Below are 19,103 nucleotides of genomic sequence, written 5' to 3'. Positions count from 1 at the left end.
TCGGACTTCAGGGCCGCCCGGGGTCAGTGTCCTGCGGCATCAGCTGGTGGTGGGAAGCTGCCAGGGTGCAGGGGGCCCTCCCAACCGCCAGGGGTCGCGCTTCAGGCGGCCGGGCGCTGGGCAGGCGCTTGCCAGGGTCACGGCCGCCGGCTGGGTGGCGGAGGGGGGGGTGGGGGGGTAGCGGCGGCGCCCGCGGCCCCGGAGGGGGGTAGGGGGGGAGTGAAGAAAGCGGGGCGCGCGGAGGAGCACCGGGTCCCCAGAACCTCGGGAGCTGGGAGGACTGCGAGGCCCGAGCGAGCGGCGCGGCAGCACAGTCCCCGCGTGGCGCAGCGCGGCGGGGACGCTGGGACCGGCCGGATCTCCCTCCAAGGCGCCCCGCGCCCTAGTACCCTCGGCCGCCTCTTCTTCCTTCACTCGCCGGCCGGGAGGGAGCGGCGCCTAAGTCGGGTGCGCCATGTCCGGGGCCGGGTAGCCCCGCCGCCCGCCGGCCCGCCAGCCCGCCCTCCGAGCCACCCGTCAGCGGGCCGGCCGGCCGGGAGTCGCGGGGCAGGCAGGTAGGGGCTGGACCGGGCGGGGCGACGGGCGGGGAAGGAAGGGAGGAAGCGCCCGCGGGGCGGGGGAGAGCCCCCAGCTGTTCTCCGGCGTCGCACATCTGGTTCCGGTTCCTCTCTCCTGGGGAAGTGAAAGTGGAGGGGAGGGCACAGCCCGGAGTTAGCTAGCTGTGCCCGCCATCCTGCTCCCGCGCGGGTGCCGATCCGGAGTACCCCTCCCTCCCGCTCGGGTCACGCGGCGGTCGGCGCTGCTGCCGTCACGTCCTCGGCGGCCCGCGCGCCCGCTGCTCTCTGCCCTGCTGCTCCTTCCTCAGTCTCCTCCCTCTCCGCGCGCCCTCTGCCCCAACCCGAACTTCCCATCGCCCGGCACGTGGGCGGTGGGACCCGGAGTGGCCCCTGTGCCGTTGCCTTTCCCAGGGAGAGAGGGCTGTCTTATGCAGGACTCTTCCCTGGCTGGGTGAGGGGAGGCCCGGCTGCGCAGGTCCTGCGAATGGGGCCACCCACTCGCTCCTTAAATGGTCCCACCTAATGATCTGTGGCTGCCGCCTTGGGCAGAGGGCTCCCACTCGCCTGCAGTGGATGAGGAATGGGCGGTGCCCCGGAGTTAAATCAGGAGACTGACGCTTACACCTGGCTCCATCTCCTAGACGGGAGGCTAAATTTAGCTGGGGTTGGGGTGTGTGTGTGCGTCGAGGCCAGGTTAAGGAGAGAGCCAGTCTGGCTCCACGAGATTCCCTTGCTCTCTGTTCTCTGGGGAGGAATGGGAGGTTGAGTAGGACTGTACATCCTGGAACCATTCTAAGCCTCCTCTGCCTTGCTCAGGCTCCTTTAGTCTGAGGTTCCGACCCGGCATGATTCTGTGCTGGCACCTTCAACAGTACCCCCCACCGCCACCATACACACCCATAGGCTGACTTCCGCTGAGCTGCAGCTTCCCCTCCAGTGTTTCAGGAAGTAACTTCCCTTCCCATCTGAAACACTCCCCAAGCCTCCCGTCCCCTGCTGCAAGCCATCCACCACCAGGTTCTTTCCCAGCTTCTGCACCCTGGGGTGCCTGAGGACACTTGGGACTCCTACTCCCTGGGATTGGGCCATGGAGGCAGGTGAGAACACAGTTACTGAAAGACTTACGGGTCTGTTTCTGTCTTGGCTCTGTGGTGGAGGGCGTGGGATGGCCAGGACTGTCTCCCACAGCAACTTTGTACCTGACTGGAGATACCTAAAGATCCTGGAGGTGGGAAGGCACCAGCTTTTTGGCCAGTTGGTAGAGTTAAACGAGGAAAAAGGACACGAGTCTGGTGAAAAAACCTTAAAGTCTGGGTTTTCTGGGCTTTTCCAGAACCCTGTGGAGTCCTCCTAAAAACCTAGAAGCCAGCTCTTTAAGAACATTAGCGGATCATGAGGTTCTTATGATGTCATAACTAGAGCAGGAAGGTGAGAAACCCTTAGAAAGACTGTAAAGTTGGTATGATGTCATGGCCAGAATGAATGATGTCATGGCAGGCCATTACAGAAAAGATCGTGATCTCTGTGATTGTATAACTGTGTGTGTAGGGAGTGAGGAGGGATGGGGCCTTTAAAAGGCTACATGGACAATATGATGTCAGAGGCTGGATTAGCTGTGTGTGGTGGAGTTTGTGTTCTTTGAGAAGAGGGCTGGTACCACTAAGTAAAAGAGACCTGGTGTCTTTAAGGAGCTGTGATGGGCTGTGAGAGCCTGGTGATGTCACAGGCAGGAGAGTTCAGGATAAGCTGCCCACTTATTCTGCTTTTCCTTGGAAGGACTAGGAGGAGGGGGGGGGTGTTACTCTGGTTGCCATGGCAACACTAGTCTTCCCTGATTCATCTCTCCCCCACTTGACCATTCCAGATGCAGTGAGTGAGGGGGGGGCCATGGCGGAGGAGCGGCCCCCCCGACTGGTGGATTACTTCGTGGTAGCTGGGCTTGCAGGGAACGGAGCACCCATCCCTGAGGAAACGTGGGTTCCTGAACCCAGTGGACCCCTGCGCCCTCCCCGGCCAGCTGAACCCATCACAGATGTGGCAGTCATTGCTAGGGCACTGGGCGAGGAAGTGCCCCAGGGCTACACATGCATCCAGGCTTCTGCAGGGGGCCACCCCTTGGAACTCAGTGCTGGGCTCCTGGGTGGAACTCAACCCATCATCTGCTACCGTAGGGGCCGTGACAAGCCCCCCCTCGTTGAGCTCGGGTGTGTGCCCCTACTCATGCTGGTAGCAGGGGAGGTTGGGAGGGACTGTGGTGTGAAATAGGGAGAGGTAGGGACGTGGGGCGAGGGAAGGGCAATGGGCATAGGAGCAGTGTGGGATAGAGGCCAGGGAGGAGGGGCTGAAGCTGTGTGTACTTAGTGCTCTCACAGATTTGGGTTTATGTGCTAGTGCTGCTCTGTGCTAGCTCTGTGATCTTGGGCAGGTTATTGAGCCCCTCTGGGCCTGTTTCCTCATCTATGAAATAGGGATAATAATACCTCCTCACAGGATGGATGAGAAGATTAAATGAGATAACCCATGTGAGGGATTTACCACAGAGTCAATCAGTGCTAACTTACGTTATTCTTAGTGTTTATTAGTGAGTATGAGAGCCATGGAAGGCATGGAGGGTTGTTAGTGACCAAGTAGAGCCAAAAGCAAAAGAGGGAGCACAGGATTCTGGAGGGCAGAGTTCAGCAAGAGGGCTGGGTCCTGGTTTCAGGGCTTTGACAAGGCAGAGGGTGCAAAGCAGGTTTAGGGGACCAGGTAGTCAGATCTGGCCAGTTGAGGTCTTTCTCCTCTACCCTGATCTCTTATTTAAAATGTTTTTTGTGTGTGGCTGGCCAGGGAGGGGATCCGAAACCCTGACCTCTTTGTATCTCTCTGTGCTCTCTATGCTAAGGGTGTGGTATGAGGGGAAGGAACGTCCCAAGCCTGGCTTCCAAGTACTCGACACGACACCTTACAGCCACTCAGCCAATCTGGCCCCTCCAGGCCCTGGGCACCCCCGAACCTTCCTCACTTACCGGCGGGCAGCAGAGGGGGCAGGGCTGCATGCACTGGGCATCACTGACCTCTGCCTGGTGCTGCCCAGTAAGGGTGAAGGCACTCCTCATACTTACTGCCGATTGCCCCGCAACCTCAACCCTGGCATGGTGAGTGGGGCTGTGGGGCTAAGATTTGAGACCTGGGCCATCTCAGTGTGAGAGTATGGATACTGGACACAGAGGGCATTCTAAGACCAAGACCTCCAACAGCAAGGGTGGGCCCGGAGGGGGTCACTGGTCTCAGGAGACCTGGATTAGTGGGAGCTGTAAAGTTGAGAGGACACTTGTGGTGATGGAGAAAAGATCGACTCCAGAAATCTTTGTTAGCTGTGTATCTGCTTTTCTCTTGCCATTTCTGGGGCAGTGGGGCCCAGCAGTGTACCTGTGCTACAAGGTGGGCCTGGCCAAGGCCAACACGCTAGTGTATGAGGCAGGTGAGTGGCTCCATTGTCCCTCCAACCCTTCGACCCTCTATATCCCTCTCCTCTGGTGCCTCTTGGCTGGCACCTTCAGTGTCCCCATAATTTACTTTCCCTTTGACCCTTGGCCCTTTCCTGGGATCCCCTGGTTCCTTCTCCTGGAGTCTGATGGAGCCTCCTCCTTTTGGGTACCCCCATTCTGCTGGCGGTGCAGAACTGCTGGGCCGCTACCCGGAGGAGGATAATGAGGCATTCCCGCTGCCCGAGTCAGTGCCCGTCTTCTGCCTGCCCATGGGGGCCACTATCGAATGCTGGCCTGCCCAGACCAAGTACCCCGTGCCTGTCTTCTCCACCTTTGTGCTCACAGGTGCAGCCGGTGATAAGGTGAGTGTGTGGAGTGTGGTAAGTGGTCTGGGCTATACAGGGCCCCCCTGATAGCCCTTCTGCCCCCTGCCAGGTGTATGGTGCTGCCCTGCAATTCTACGAGGCATTCCCAAGGGCCAGACTGTCGGAGCGGCAAGCACGGGCACTGGGCCTGCTGAGCGCTGTGGAGCGGGGCCGGGCGCTGGGGGGCCGAGCTGTGCGCAGCCGGCGCGCCATTGCTGTGCTGTCCCACTGGCCCGCCTTCCCTGCGTTTCGCGCCTTCCTCACCTTCCTTTACCGCTACTCCGTCTCAGGCCCCCACCGCCTGCCCTTGGAGGCGTGAGCACGGCTCCCCTGACATGGGGAAGGGGTTATAAGGGGATAAGGAGATAGGGGATAGGGAAGATTACAGAGGTTAGGATGAGATGGGAGAGATGGGGGGTGGGCTGGTCACAGCGGTAGGGGACAGGGCTGCACTGTGGTCATATAGTTTGTTCACTGTCAAAACTCCACTGGCTGAGGGGTGAGTGTAGCCTGAAATCCAGTCTACACTTGCTAGTTATGTCCTGGCAAGGGGCTGTGTATGCACAAGGACTCTGGTGGTTCATACAAGTCTCGAAGTGAGGTTCAGGGAGGAATAAGGTTCTTGAGGACAGATGAAGGAGGTGAGAAAATGCGGTGGAGGCAGGACAGGGATGGAATGGGGAGTCTGCCCTGACCTCTTTCCCTCTCTCCCCTAGGCACATCTCCCACTTCATTCACAACGTCCCTTTCCCTTCCCCACAGAGACCCCGAATCCTAGTGCAGGTGAGTGCTGAGACCAAGGCTGGAGCTGGGCTGGATGGAAGGAGGGGAGTTTCAGGAGCTAGCTATCATCATCTTGTCCTGTGGCTCTTCTGCCCTCACAGATGTCTCCCTATGACAATCTGCTCCTCTGTCAACCTGTATCCTCACCCCTGCCTCTCAGGTATGTGCCCGGGTTGGGAGGAGGGAAACTTTGATAACCAAGGACATGGTAAGTGCTGGGCAGGTGGTTGCAGCTGTTGAGATCTATGCCAGCTGGGCCCAGGTAGTGTTTGTGCCTAGTGTCTGAGGAAGGATCTCCTGATGACCCTGTCCCCACCTTGGCGTTGCCCACAGTGGTGCCAGCTTCCTGCAGCTGCTGCAGAGCCTGGGCCCTGAGCTGGCTATCACGCTGCTACTGGCTGTGCTGACGGAGCACAAACTGCTGGTCCACTCGTTGCGGCCAGACCTGCTCACCAGTGTCTGTGAGGCCCTCATCTCGGTGAGTGCCACCCTGCCCAGCCCACCTTCCCCAGAACCACCATTTTTTCTGGTGCTCCCCACTCCTTCCCTACCTGGACTCTTCTCCTTTTCCTTCCTTGGGGAGGGTTCTCAGTCTATCTCCCTGGGCACAGCTTACAAGGACATACAGTTTCCATTGGGGGCTTTTCTTTGGAGTCCACATCCTACAGCCTCTCTCAACAGGTACCCCCTTCCCAAGGGCAGTGCCCTTTCTGTCTCTGCTGTGCCTCCCACTGCTGTCCTGACCCCCTGCTCACTGGTTCTCACCCCTTGTGCTTCAGATGATCTTCCCACTGCACTGGCAGTGCCCCTATATTCCGCTTTGCCCACTGGTGCTGGCAGATGTGCTGAGCGCTCCAGTGCCCTTCATCGTGGGTATCCACTCCAGCTACTTCGATCTGCATGACCCACCTGCTGATGTCATCTGTGTTGATCTTGATACCAACACACTCTTCCAGTAAGAGACTGTGTGTCATTCAGGGACTGCAGAGAGGTGGGCCTGAGAGGGCTGGTGTGTGGACTGCTATTGGCTCAAAAGGAGTTTCTGGCAAAAAGTGGGGGAGTCTGGTGAGGAGCCCATCACCCTTTCTCCTTATGCTTATCTCACAGGACTGAGGAAAAGAAGCCTCTCTCCCCTCGGACCCTGCCCCGAAGACCCTACAAGGTTCTGCTGGCCACACTGACAAACCTGTACCAGCAGCTGGACCAGAGTGAGAAACTTGGTGGGGATGGGAGGCTGGAAACTGTCATTGACCTCAAATCTCCAGTTTTGTGAGGCATATGGGAGCTAGACATTACTTGAGAAGGTTAGAGGAGTCAGGATTTCATCTGGTGGAAGGAGGAGGATTCAAATTCCAATTGAAGCTAGAATGAGGGGCAGACTGTATTCCTGAACATGTTGGGAAGGCCAAGCTTGTCATTGGTGAAGCTCGGAGCTGTTCCCTAAAGGTAAATTTTTACCTACTACTGGTACAAAGTCTGTCAGAGAACCGAGGGGCAGTTAGAGACTTCTTTGTGAAGAGCAGGGTTGAGGCACGCACTATGGGTGCCAGCTCTGACTCTCAGGCTGCACTGGTCTCCAGCATATACTGGACCTGAGGAGGAGGCATCCCTGGAATTCCTGCTGACAGACTACGAGGCGGTGTGTGGCCGCCGGGCCCGACTAGAACGTGAAGTCCAGGGAGCCTTTCTCCGCTTCATGGCCTGTCTGCTCAAGGGCTACCGGGTCTTCCTGCGCCCACTCACCCAGGCTCCCTCTGAGGGGTCTCGTGATGTTGACAACCTTTTCTTCCTACAGGGTAAAGAGGGCCTATCTCTGCTTAGAGAGGGTATCATGGGAGGAGGTGGCGAGCAGCTGGGTTCCATGAGGAAGTCAGGGGAGACTGGGAACCACTCAGTTGCATATTCCTTCACTCAGTAAATGTTTTTATGGGCGCCTGCTTTGAGCCATCCACTCTTTTGTACTGGAGGGAGTAAGCGTACAGAGATGAACCAGATGTGGCCCTGCCCTCTGGGCTTGGGGTAGACACAGTGACACCTGTGGTGAGCAGCCACCATGGGCACAGCTCTGTTCAGGGACCCTGCCCTTGGAGAGCCCCCAGTCTGAGGCAATGGCTGCAGACAAATAAAAGGGAGTGATTACATGGGACCATGGTGCTGGGGGAGCTAAGCTGGTCAGCTTGGTATGTGGGGCAGTCATGCCAGAGGGGCCAAAGAGATGATGGCTTTGATGGCCTTGGATCCAAGAAAGGGGTTCAGAATGGTTATGGCTGTGGTGGGCCCTGGTAACCTCCCTCCTCTGCCCCATTCTCACCCCCACAGGCTTCCTGAAGTCCCGGGAACGCTCCAGCCACAAACTGTACTCTCAGCTGCTGCACACACAGATGTTCTCGCAGTTCATCGAGGAATGCTCTTTTGGCTCTTGTCGGCATGCTGCCCTTGAATTCTTTGACTCTTGTGTTGATAAGGTATTGAGCATTGTCCCTTCTCTATGTGCCCATTGGCCTCTGCTCTCCTTCTGGTTGTCTCAGTTGCCCCCAGGCCACTGTAAACATAATTCTGTATCTCAACTGTGACTAGGGTGGCACTCCTGGAATTATACAGTGCATAGCCTGTGCAGCCATACATGGTTGGCTTTACATGCAAGGGTATTTCAAAAAGTTCATGGAAAAATAGAATTAAAAGATAACACAAATCTTTCCATGAACTTTTTTTTTTTTTTTTTTTTTTGTGGCTGGCCTGTAAGTGGATCTGAACTCTTGACCTTGGTGTTATCAGCACCACCCATGAACTTTTTGAAGTACCCTTGTACTTACTAACTTACTATCCTCCCATTCCTAACTTCATCCCTCCAGCTGTGTCTCCAGGGCTGCTTCCCTATGGGTGTGCTTTCCTGGGAGATACTATCTTCTGGACACCCTGGCCCTGCTCCTTGTCTACTGTCTTAATGCTCACTCTCTTACCATTCTGCTCCAGGTCCACCCAGAGCAGGAGAAGCCTGAGCCAACACCCTTAGTGGAGCTGGAAGAGTTGTCGGGTAGTGAGCTCACTGTCTTTATCACCCCTCCTGAGGAGCCCCCAGTACCAGAGGGCAGTGAATCAACTCCCCAGTACTGGTGAGAGTCTCTCATCTCCTCACTTGTTCCAAGGCCCCATAGGCCGCTCTAGTCTAGTTTGTTTGGCTGTGTGCTGACTTGCCCTTCTTTGCCCCTCCAGCTATGATGGGTTCCCAGAGCTACAGGCTGAGCTGTTTGAATCTCCTCAAGAGCAACCTGGGGCCCTGCCTGTTCCAGGCCCTTCCCGTAGTGCTCCCAGCAGTCCTGCCCCTCGCCGTACCAAACAGGTAACCAGCAGGTGGGCCCACTGAGGGCCCTGGCTCAGTCCAAGGCTGCTGCTTCAGTTTCTTCATCTGTAAAATGGGGATAATAATAGTACTTACCCCATAAGGTTGTTAGGAGGTTTAAATGTGCCTGGCACATAAAAAGCATTATATAAACATTAGCTGATGGTACCGTTGTCGTTGTCATCATCATCAGCATCATCTTCTAAGCACTCTGGGAATTCAGGGGCTGATTGCCTCTTCTAGGGCACCTGCCATGCTCAAGAGCCAGACCTCTCTGCCCAGAGCTCCAGGCAGGACTGCAGCCTGTGCAGCATCCCTCCTTCCTCCTCAGAGCACAGACTCTTCCTCAGGGAAGGTGCTGCTTCTCCTCACACCATTTTAAGACCTGTCCTAGCATTATACTCACCCTGATGTGTCCCCTGCCCCATCTAGGAGATGAAGGTTGCACAACGGATGGCACAGAAGTCAGCAGCTGTGCCTGAGCTGTGGGCTCGGTGCCTGCTGGGGCACTGCTATGGGCTGTGGTTCCTGTGTCTGCCCGCCTACGTGCGGTCAGCACCCTCCCGGGTGCGGGCATTGCACACAGCCTACCATGTGCTGCGCCAGATGGAGAGCCGCAAGGTGGTACTCCCTGATGAGGTAGGCAACCATGTACCTATGTGGCCATGGCCATACCCAGTCCCAGCGAGGCTTGTGCAGCCATAGGGACTGTGAGAGGGAAACTTGGTGGAAACCAGGGAAAGCAGATGGGGAGCCCTAGAGCTGGGCAGATGCCCATGCCCATTTGTTTATGTTCAGGGTATACAGGAGATAGCAGGGTGCCTTGAGGCAGCCTGAGGAGATGCCAGGGGCCAGTGAAGTCTATGAGAATTGGGGAGGCTGGAAGAGGGTGGTTGCTGAGATGAGGATTTGGGTTCGGAGTGAGTCTTCTGTCATCCTGTGCCTCTCCTGGCCCAGGTGTGTTACCGGGTGCTGATGCAGCTCTGCTCACACTATGGACAGCCTGTGCTGTCTGTGCGGGTCATGTTGGAGATGCGGCGGGCAGGCATCGTGCCCAACACCATCACCTATGGTTACTACAACAAGGTACCTAATTTGGGGTAAGGAGTGGGATGGCAGTCTGCACCAGGGTGTGTATGGGGAGGATGCTGCTCCTTAACCCTTGTTGCTTTCCCAGCTCCTTGGAGATTGGACCTGTACAGTTCTGCTGGGTCTTGTAACCACTGTCATGCAACGCACCCCTGTGGTGCCTTTGCACCTACAGATGGTTTTCTCAGACTTGGCCACTTTGATTCTTAGCCACAACATCCTTGACTATGGCTTAGTGTTGGCCAATATGCCAAATACTGTTCCAAATACATGACATATCTTAAATCATTTTATCTTCACAACAGCACCATGAGGTGGAATATTATATCCATCTTGTAGATGAGGAGATGAGGTTGCAGAGAGTTAGTAAATTGTCCAAGGTCCCACAGCAAATAAGTTAGGGAGTTAGAATATGAGCACAGGCATAGCCATGTCTCCTGAATTCAGGCTCTTAACCATGATGCTAAACTGCCTCCTAAGTTTTTTAGATGGGGAAACTAATGACCAAAGAAATGAAATGACTTCTTCAAAGCCATATTGTTTATATTTATTAGTAGCTGAGTCTGGATACAAATTTTCTACATTGCTTCCAGCTTCTTCTAGTCCCCCTCAGAGGCAGCTGCTGCCAACTACTTCTTCTGGATTCTTGTTCCTGGCTGAGCCATTGGCAGGACAGTCCTAGGCTGGATGTCTGGAGGGGATAGGACAGGAAGTGGGTGTCAGGCTGGGCTCAGATGTGAAAATAGGCTGTCCTGATGGGCATTGTGCTTGGCAGGCTGTACTGGAAAGCAAGTGGCCGTCTGGCACACCAGGTGGGCGCCTGCGCTGGGCCAAGCTCCGGAATGTTGTCTTGGGGGCTGCTCAGTTCCGTCAGCCTTTAAGAGAAAGGCAGCAGCAGCAGCAGGCGGTAGCACATCAAGAGGCAGGCAGCTCCCAGACAGGTGGGTAGGGGCTGGGGAGACAGGCTTGGGGATGGAGTAGCCAGGCTCAGGGGCTTGGGGCTAGCCTAGTGGTTGGCATTGGGTTTCTGGGAATGAATAACCCACACTTGGCTGGTAACAAACGGGATAAAGTTCAGTGAGGAAGGAACCCTGGAAACCCAGGTCTGTCCAAGGAGCTCTGTTTTGGAAAAAGGGACTGGGTTTCTAGCTGGCTGCTTCTAAGCCCTGTCCCTGTCTTTTGCAGAGCCCCGTCTGGAGCGCCCCTCCCCCACCCGCCCCCTTCAGCGCCAGACTACTTGGGCTGGGCGAAGTCTGCGAGATCCAGCCTCACCCACTGGGCGCCTGGTGAAGAGTGGCAGCCTGGGCAGTGCCCGAGGGGCACAGCCCACTGTGGAGGCTGGTGTGGCTCACAGTGAGTGCCCTTGTCTGACACCTCTCTCCCCCCAACCCCCCAGTCAGCTTTCCTAATCACTTGCCAGTGAGAGAGAAGACCAGAGCCAGGGTGGAGGGGTGGCCCACTGTGGTGGGTACTGTAGACTCTAAGGGAATCTTGCCCAGAATGTCGTCATGGTGGAGATTATGGTGCCAGAGTTTGTGCAGCCAGGAATTGTTTACTCAGGAAAGGGGTAGCTGGAGGAGGGGCTGGGCTCCATCTTCCCTTATTCTTTTCTGTCCTGCAGTGATAGAAGCCTTGGGGGTCCTGGAATCCCGGGGGTCACCTGTGCCCTGGCATGATGGAAGTCTCTCAGACCTGAGCCTAACAGGGGAGGAACCAGCACCTGAAGGCAGCCCAGGGGGCTCAGGCTCGGCCCTGAGTGCCCAGTCCATGGAGGCCCTGGAAGGGCTAAGTGGGCAGGGTCCCAAGGCTAGTGGGCATCAGGATGAGGCAGGCACCCCCCGCCGAGGGTTGGGTGCCCGCCTCCAACAACTGCTCACTCCTTCACGCCGCTCCCCTGCCTCCCGCATTCCCCCTCCCGAGCTGCCCCCTGAACAGCCTCCCCCAGCTCGCCGTAGCCCCATGGACAGCCTTCTGCGCCCCCGGGAGCGCCCTGGATCCACAGCCTCTGAGGTAGCCAGCAAGGGGAGGGTTCAGATGCCTTAGCATCAGGAGGCCTGGGGAGGGTCTGCTAACTGGGAGCATGCCCACAAAGGGGGCCTCGAGGGGTGGTTGAAACAAGCATGCTGGGTAAAGAGGAGTGGGGGTAGGCTGACCATGCTTTCTCATGTAATGGCAGAGCTCAGCCTCTCTGGGCAGTGAGTGGGACCTCTCAGAATCTTCTCTCAGCAGCCTAAGCCTTCGCCGTTCCTCAGAACTCCTCAGTGACACACCAGGATCCTTCCAGTCACCTTCCCTGGAAGTGAGGATAATCTCTCCCACACATGTGCTTGAACATACACACCTACACACACCACAGTCACCCTGTCAAAAGCAGAGAATGAGGGCAGGTGGAAGGAGGCTGGGCTGGGATTTGAAGTTGGGAGAGGCTGGGGAAAGGAGCATGGGCTCCCAAGTGCTGCAGGACAAACAAGGCCTACTTCCTAGGGTCTCCTTGCCTACAGATTCTGCTGTCTAGCTGCTCCTTGTGCCGTGCCTGTGATTCGCTGGTGTACGATGAGGAAATCATGGCTGGCTGGGCACCTGATGACTCTAACCTCAACACAACCTGCCCCTTCTGCGCCTGCCCCTTTGTGCCCCTGCTCAGTGTCCAGACCCTTGATTCCCGACCCAGGTGCCCAAAGCAGGGCAAGTGCTGCGGGTGGGACAGGGAGGTGGAGGTCCAAGAGCTGACCCGTCCTGCTATCCCCCTACAGTGCCCCAAGCCCCAAGCCTGCCCCTGCTGGTACCAGTGGCAGCAAAGATGCTCCCATCCCTGGTGGTCCTGGCCCTGTACTCAGTGACCGCAGGCTCTGCCTTGCTCTGGATGAGCCCCAGCTTTGCAACGGGCACATGGGGGTAAGGGCTGGGCCAGAGAGGCATGAGGAATGAGAGTGTTGCCCTTTTGGGGGGTTATGAGGGGCACTAGGGAAAGATGGGCATTGAAGTCAAGGGGCATCCCAGAAGCTGGTAGACATGATGGTTCAGTGGGAGGCAGGGTTCTGGGGCTGGGGCCATGGTATATGTTCTCCACTGCCCTCCACTTTTTGTGCCTGACAGGGTGCCTCCCGGCGGGTTGACAGTGGGGCATGGGCATACCTGAGCCCCCTGGTGCTACGTAAGGAGCTGGAGTCACTGGTAGAGAATGAGGGCAGTGAGGTGCTAGCATTGCCTGAGCTTCCTGCTGCCCACCCCATCATCTTCTGGAACCTTCTGTGGTATTTCCAACGGCTGCGCCTGCCAAGTATTCTACCAGGCCTGGTGTTGGCCTCCTGTGATGGGCCCCCACCCTCCCAGGTCAGTGCCCCTCTGTGATCCCTGCTTCCTGAGTGCCTCCCTCCTCATCTCCCAGCTCTTTGTCCTCTTAATCCTCTGTGTCCTTTTATTTTTGGGGCAGCTGACTGGTACAGGGATCTGAAACCCATGACCCTGGTGTTACAAGGCTGCACTCTAACCAGCCGAGCTAACCGGCTAGCCTCCTCTGTGTCCTTGACACTGTAGAAAGAGCATAGGCTGTGGAATCTGTTGTATCTGCTTTGACTCCCAGCCCTTTCACTCAACCACTCTGAGCCTCAATTTTGTCATCTGTAAAATGGCATAAGCACCCACCTTGCAGGGCAATTGTGTAGAGCCTGGTACCTAGAAAATGATTCATTAATGTTTGTCTAAGGGCTGGCCCATGACTCAGTTGGGAGACTGCAGTGCTGATGGCACCAGGGCCACGGGTTCAGATCCCTATATAGGGATGGCCGGTTAGCTCACCTGGGAGAGCATGGTGCTGACAACACCAAGCCAAGGGTTGAGATCCCCTTACCGGTCATCTTTTTAAAAAAAATAAATAAATAAAAATTAAAATTAAAATTAAAAAAAAAAAAAAAGTTTATCTATTCATGCCACCAATATTTATTGAGCACCTTTTAGGTTCCTGGCACAGTTTTTAGGCACTAGGGATATAGTAGATTACAAAACAAAATCTTTGCTCTCAAGAGCTTCAATGTCCTGGGGAAGAGAGTTCCTTTCTCTCTTCTCTTTGCCTGTGTCCTGTAATGTCCCTCTGTCTCATTGGACATTGCCTGTCCATTTCTTGTCCTGTGCCTTCTATTCTTTGAGCCTAACTGTCTCCCCTATCTTGGATCCTCCAGGCCCCGTCTCCTTGGCTAACCCCTGATCCAGCCTCTGTGCAGGTGCGGCTGCTGTGGGATGTCCTTACCCCTGACCCTAATAGCTGTCCACCTCTTTATGTGCTCTGGAGGGTCCACAGTGAGTCTGGTATTTGGTCTAGGGTGGGTGGGGTGAGTCCCATGCCCAGAGGGTTCAGTGATCCTGGTGACCTTCTTTCCTTTCATCTAGGCCAGATCCCCCAGCGAGTGATGTGGCCAGGCCCAGTACCTACATCTCTTAGCTTGGCATTGTTGGAGTCAGTGATGCGCCATGTAGGACTCAATGAGGTGCACAAGGCTGTGGGGCTCCTGCTGGAAACTCTAGGGTCCCCACCCACTGGCCTGCACCTGCAGAGGTATGGGGTTCCCATTTAGTAGTAGTCCCTGGCCTGTCCTGGGCTCTGCACCTCTTTTCTCTCACTCATTCCCTTCTGCGTCCACAACAGGAGCATCTACCGTGAGATCTTATTCCTGACAATGGCGGCTCTGGGCAAGGACCACGTGGACATAGGTGAGGAAGCAGGCAGGGGGCTGAGGAGTTTAGGGATCTGGGTCCAAGTTTAGGAGGCTGAGGTTCTAATGCATTGACTTTCACCCTCTTCCCCAGTGTCCTTCGACAAGAATTACAAGTCCGCCTTTAACAAGCTGGCCAGCAGCATGGGCAAGGAGGAGCTGAGACAGCGGCGGGCACAGATGCCCACTCCCAAGGCCATTGACTGTCGAAAATGCTTTGGAGCACCTCTGGAATGTTAGAAACCCTTAAGCTTCCCTCTCCAGCCTGGGGAGGTGAGGAAGAAAGGATTCTAGAGATAACCTGCTTCCCTGTTCCACTCATAGAGGAGTTGGGAACAGGCTGGGAAGCCTGCCCAGCCATAGGCTCCAAGTGGGGGCAGCAGGAAGAGGGACCCACTGTTACCAAAAGTCATAATTCCCCTATCTCCAACCTGCCCAATTTGTTCATGATAATGTTGGGGAAGGCCTGGGGGAGTTGGTACAGCTCTGTTCCTCTCTGTCCTATACCAGGAACTCCCCACCAGGGTAGCCACGATCTGTACTGCCCTGGTCATTTTAGAAGTTTTTGTTTTAAAAAACAACTAGAAAGATACAGAGCTACTGAGCCTTTGCCCTGAATGGGACGGAGGGATGTCGAGATGTCATTTCCCACCAATGATAGTCCCTCTTCCCTGGCATTGCTGAAGAAGCCCAAGGCTCTCCACGTTTTTCTACCTTAGTGTTTGTATTTTATTTTAACTTATTTATTCTGGAGCCACAGTCCCCTTGCTTATGAGGTTCTTATGGAGAGTGAGAAAGAGAAGGGAAACAAGGTGCTATGGTCCAGTGGCCTGTAGTCCCTTGAAAGGCAGAAGGAGCTAAAAGAATCCCAGTTCTCCTTAGGAAGAATTGGTGCCCCTTCCAGTCCTAATCCTTCTTATCCACGGATCATTGGGGAATGCCTCACCCACCTAGAACTCTGACCTGTGCAATAAGGATTGTTCCCTGTAAAATTTTGTTGGATGTAAATACAGTAAAAGCTGCTTCTGTCTTTTTTCCTCTGCCTCTTGTTCCCTGGGTCTGGAATAATGGTGAGGGATACCTCTCATTTTCACCTGACTGGACATCCTCCTTTCTACCTTTCCATCCTTCACAGCCTTCAAGCATACCCTGGTTTCCCTGACCATGTTTGGTACTGGTCTCTTGTGTCACAGGGAGTTCTCAGAGCAGGAGAGGGGTGAATCCAGTGCTGGCTATGGTGGTGCCAGTCTGTGTGGCACTTCCGGCCCTCCCACACAATCACCCCCTTGTCCCTCATCTGTACCCCACACAAAGGCTCCATTCTCTCGGGGCCCTGAGCTCATCTCTGTTTTATTTCCTCTCCCCCAGATTCCCCCCAACCCCCCAGCAACTTCTCCAGTACCTCCACAGAGATGATAACCCTCTCCCTAGTAGTCGGTGTTGGTGGCCCTCACACATCCTGGGGGCCCTGGCAGTCATCCTAGGCCCCATTAGTTGCTCTGGCTGCAGGCAGTACTTCTCCAACCAGGGTCTCAGCCTGGGAACAGCATCGGGTAGATGGGGGCAAGGATTAAGGGGCTCACTGCATGGGGACATGAGAGACCGGCATCATTTTTCGAATCTCTTTGGCCCACTCACAGTTCTCCCTTTTTTTCCTGTATAATGAAATAAACACAGGAAACAACTTCTTTTCTTTCTTTCTTTTTTTTAAAGATGACTGGTAAGGGGATCTTAACCCTTGACTTGGTGTTGTCAGCACCACGGTCTCCCAAGTGAGCCAACCGGCCACCCCTATATAGGGATCCGAACCCATGGCCTTGGTGTTATCAGCACCTCACTTTCCCAAGTGAGCCACAGGCCGGCCACAGGGAACAACTTCTAGCAGAGCAGCACAACCAATTACCAAAGGAAGAAACCAACAAAACAGAAGTGCCTTGGGGAAGGAGGGCCATAGTATTAATGGAGAAAATAACAGAAAGTAACTTAACACAAGCTTATAGTGCAAATTCCCTGGGGGGTGAAGATTAGAAGATGAAGAGAGAGGTACTACTTCTGAATGCTGGGAACTTCAAGCCAGAGGACCCTTCCCCATCTTGTCTTGAGCATGTTAGGACTCTTCCAGTGTCCTAAAGGAGCTGCACAGGAGGGAACCAAATGGCTTAGGAAATCTAATCTGTTTTGCTAGGAGATTCCCTCATATCATCCCTGTTTCCGATCAGACCCCACTCACCATAGTCAATTTCTGTTTCATCCCCAAGGACCTTTTGCAAGGGAGGGCCTGCCCTCCTAAAATTGTAAATTTTTTTGAGTATAGTGTGCTCAGCACTGTGCTGAATGATAGAGAATTTTAGGGTTCAGTCCCTACCCTAATAGAGCATACAATCTTACTGATCTAGAGTGCTCTTTGGTTCACAAACAATAATGATAATTAACTCTGTCTCCCTGCTTATACTTCTCATGTTTGAGCTTCCTTCTAGAGCCCTGCAGTCAGATGGGAAAATTGCAGAATTCTTTAATCACAAGAATATCTGGGAATTCCAATAGCAAAGTACTCACCATGACATCTGGCATGTCTGTCCTGTGGCCTAGTTGCTGTTTGAGGGGAAGGATATGTCCAAATTACCTGGCCTAATTTCTCTTCTCAGACTTTAGAGTGTATAGGCTCAAGTATAACAAATTTATTTTTATTTATTTATTTTTTTATTTTTTATTTTTTTTAAAAGATGACCGGTAAGGGGATCTTAACCCTTGACTTGGTGTGGTCAGCACCACGCTCACCCAGTGAGCAAACCGGCCATCCGTATATGGGATCCGAACCCGGGGCCTTGGTGTTATTAGCACCGCACTCTCCCGAGTGAGCCACGGGCCGGCCCTCAAGTATAACAAATTTAACGGAAATCTTGTCTCTGCCACTCACTAATTTTATGATGTCAGACAAGTTACCTAACTGCTGTGCCTCAGTTTTTCCTCATCTGCAAACCGGGGGGCAGGGAGGACTTAAAAATTAATTATATAATCCATCTGAAATGCTAAACACACTTAATAAATGTTAGCTTAAAAAAAATGAACAAGTAAAGTCCACATAGGGCAAAGGTCATGTCCACTACAATATTGGGCTCACTTATATTCCTTGTAGAGTGATCACTCCAGGCTGAAAGTCCCCCTCCATGGTCTGATTTTGATTTTGTTGAAAGGCAGTACTGGCATGTCTATTCAAAGATCGTGAAGGATGGCCTGTCAGACAGCAGAGAATGCATTGGACTGATAATGGACAAAGCAGTAGAGTAGGGGAAGAGGAATCTATCCTCCCTGAGGGCAACAGCTTTGTCTCATTCACTGCTTTATCCCTATTGCACAAAAGAGTGCCTGATAATGTAATAGGTCCTCTATCCTGTGTGTTCAATGACTGAAAGGAGTTAGTGAAAGCATTAAAATGATGGAGTTAGAGAAATAATTTTCTGTGTAGTACATGACAGATACCATGGGTAGAATACCAACAAGCTATAGGGCTAAGAGAGTGAAATGTTGAAAAAGCAAGGAAAATTCTACTATTTATTATGTTTGTTGAGTGCTTGTTATATCCTTGGCACTACCCGGATCATTTAAAATGCACAATTTTATAGTCCTCATAATTACCCTATGAGCTAGCTACTGTTATTCCCATTTTACGGATGGGGAAACTAGGGCATAGGGAATAGAGGTTAAATAACTTGCACCCAAATCACACAACTGGTAATAAGTACAGCCAAGACCCAAACTCAGGCAGTTCGACTCTAGAAACCATGTTCTTTACCTGGACACTATACTAGCAGGGAAACAAGGTTTTTAAAAAATACTTAAAATAATTGGGACCAAAGGAAAAACAAAACAAAACAAACAAAACAAAACAAACAAAACAAAACAAACAAAACAAAACAAACAAAACAAAACAAACAAAAAACCACGCGGGCCCGCGCACACACAAAACAATTGGGACAGGTGTGTGTGTGTGTGTGTGTGTGTGTGTGTGTGTGTGTGTGTCTGTGTCTCTCTCTCTCTCTCTCTCTCTCTCTCTCTCTCTCTCTCTCTCTCTCTCCAGGGTCTACCTATGTCCTTATACGGCCATATCCTCCGTTACCATTTCATTACCATTGCATAGCACGACTTCTAAATGATTTGAAAAACATGTTCTAGTGCCTTTGGAACCAGTTATTTCTGGGTTCAAACCACCGCTTGGCCACTAACTAGTTGTTTGACTTTTGGTAAGATACTTAACCTCTCTGAGCCTCAGTTTCCTGATCTATCTGGGTTCAAATTTCAGCTTTGCCATTTATATGTAACTTTGCACAAGTCATTTGATCTGTATCTCATTTTCCTCACTGTTATTTTAACGGTATCTACCTCACAGAGTTATGAAGAATAAATAAGATAATCCATGTAAAGCTCTTCGCACAGTGCCTGGCACACAATCTCTCTCCCAAACGTTAGCTGTTATTCCCTCAAAACACTGACTCTGTGATATTTGGTCCCTACCCTCAAGGTGCTCAGAAAATACTTGTGATAAGTGCTCAGGAGATGCTGAGAATTTAGGCGGGCCTAACTGCTTCGGGGAAGTAGGCTAGCAAGAGGAGCTGGGCCCTGGGTTAAGTGGAATCGGGTGGGGTGGGAGGCTGTTTCCTCACTATGAACCTAACCAGACCAGGAGATCCCGAGAGAAAAAGCTGCGAGGGCTCTGCACACAGTAACTCTTCAGTAATTTGGCTAGTGCCTTTTTTTCTGCTGTCGTGGTTTATTCACAACAGGACGCAGCA

At 53.4% G+C, this 19,103-nt stretch overlaps 1 protein-coding gene across 5 annotated transcripts; it reads left to right on the top strand.

Moving 5' to 3' along the window:
* Positions 1-221: 221 nt before the first annotated feature.
* DENND4B (DENN domain containing 4B) lies at positions 222-15,348 on the top strand. Of its 5 annotated transcripts, none has more exons than XM_063106812.1 (29): positions 222-554; positions 1,587-1,654; positions 2,422-2,761; positions 3,442-3,694; positions 3,951-4,020; positions 4,373-4,389; positions 4,463-4,707; positions 5,109-5,175; positions 5,277-5,335; positions 5,509-5,653; positions 5,955-6,130; positions 6,283-6,383; positions 6,756-6,971; positions 7,495-7,640; positions 8,149-8,288; positions 8,389-8,515; positions 8,948-9,154; positions 9,473-9,601; positions 10,380-10,545; positions 10,790-10,957; positions 11,226-11,614; positions 11,781-11,903; positions 12,106-12,275; positions 12,358-12,499; positions 12,701-12,937; positions 13,783-13,900; positions 13,991-14,156; positions 14,247-14,311; positions 14,408-15,348. In XM_063106812.1, the coding sequence occupies exons 2-29, from the start codon at positions 1,645-1,647 to the stop codon at positions 14,551-14,553; spliced, it is 4,338 nt and encodes a 1,445-aa protein (XP_062962882.1). In that variant the 5' UTR covers positions 222-554; positions 1,587-1,644; the 3' UTR covers positions 14,554-15,348. The 5 variants fall into 5 exon arrangements, with proteins under 5 accessions (XP_062962882.1, XP_062962878.1, XP_062962879.1 ...); XM_063106808.1 differs by having other exon boundaries at positions 4,220-4,389; XM_063106809.1 differs by lacking the exon at positions 1,587-1,654 and having other exon boundaries at positions 4,220-4,389.
* The last annotated feature ends 3,755 nt before the right edge of the window (positions 15,349-19,103 follow it).

This window comes from Cynocephalus volans, chromosome 8, assembly GCF_027409185.1.
Source record: "Cynocephalus volans isolate mCynVol1 chromosome 8, mCynVol1.pri, whole genome shotgun sequence".
NCBI classification, from domain to species: Eukaryota; Metazoa; Chordata; class Mammalia; order Dermoptera; family Cynocephalidae; genus Cynocephalus; species Cynocephalus volans.
The sequence above is the reverse complement of the archived record's forward strand: the minus strand, read 5'-3'. Positions and strand labels throughout refer to the sequence as shown.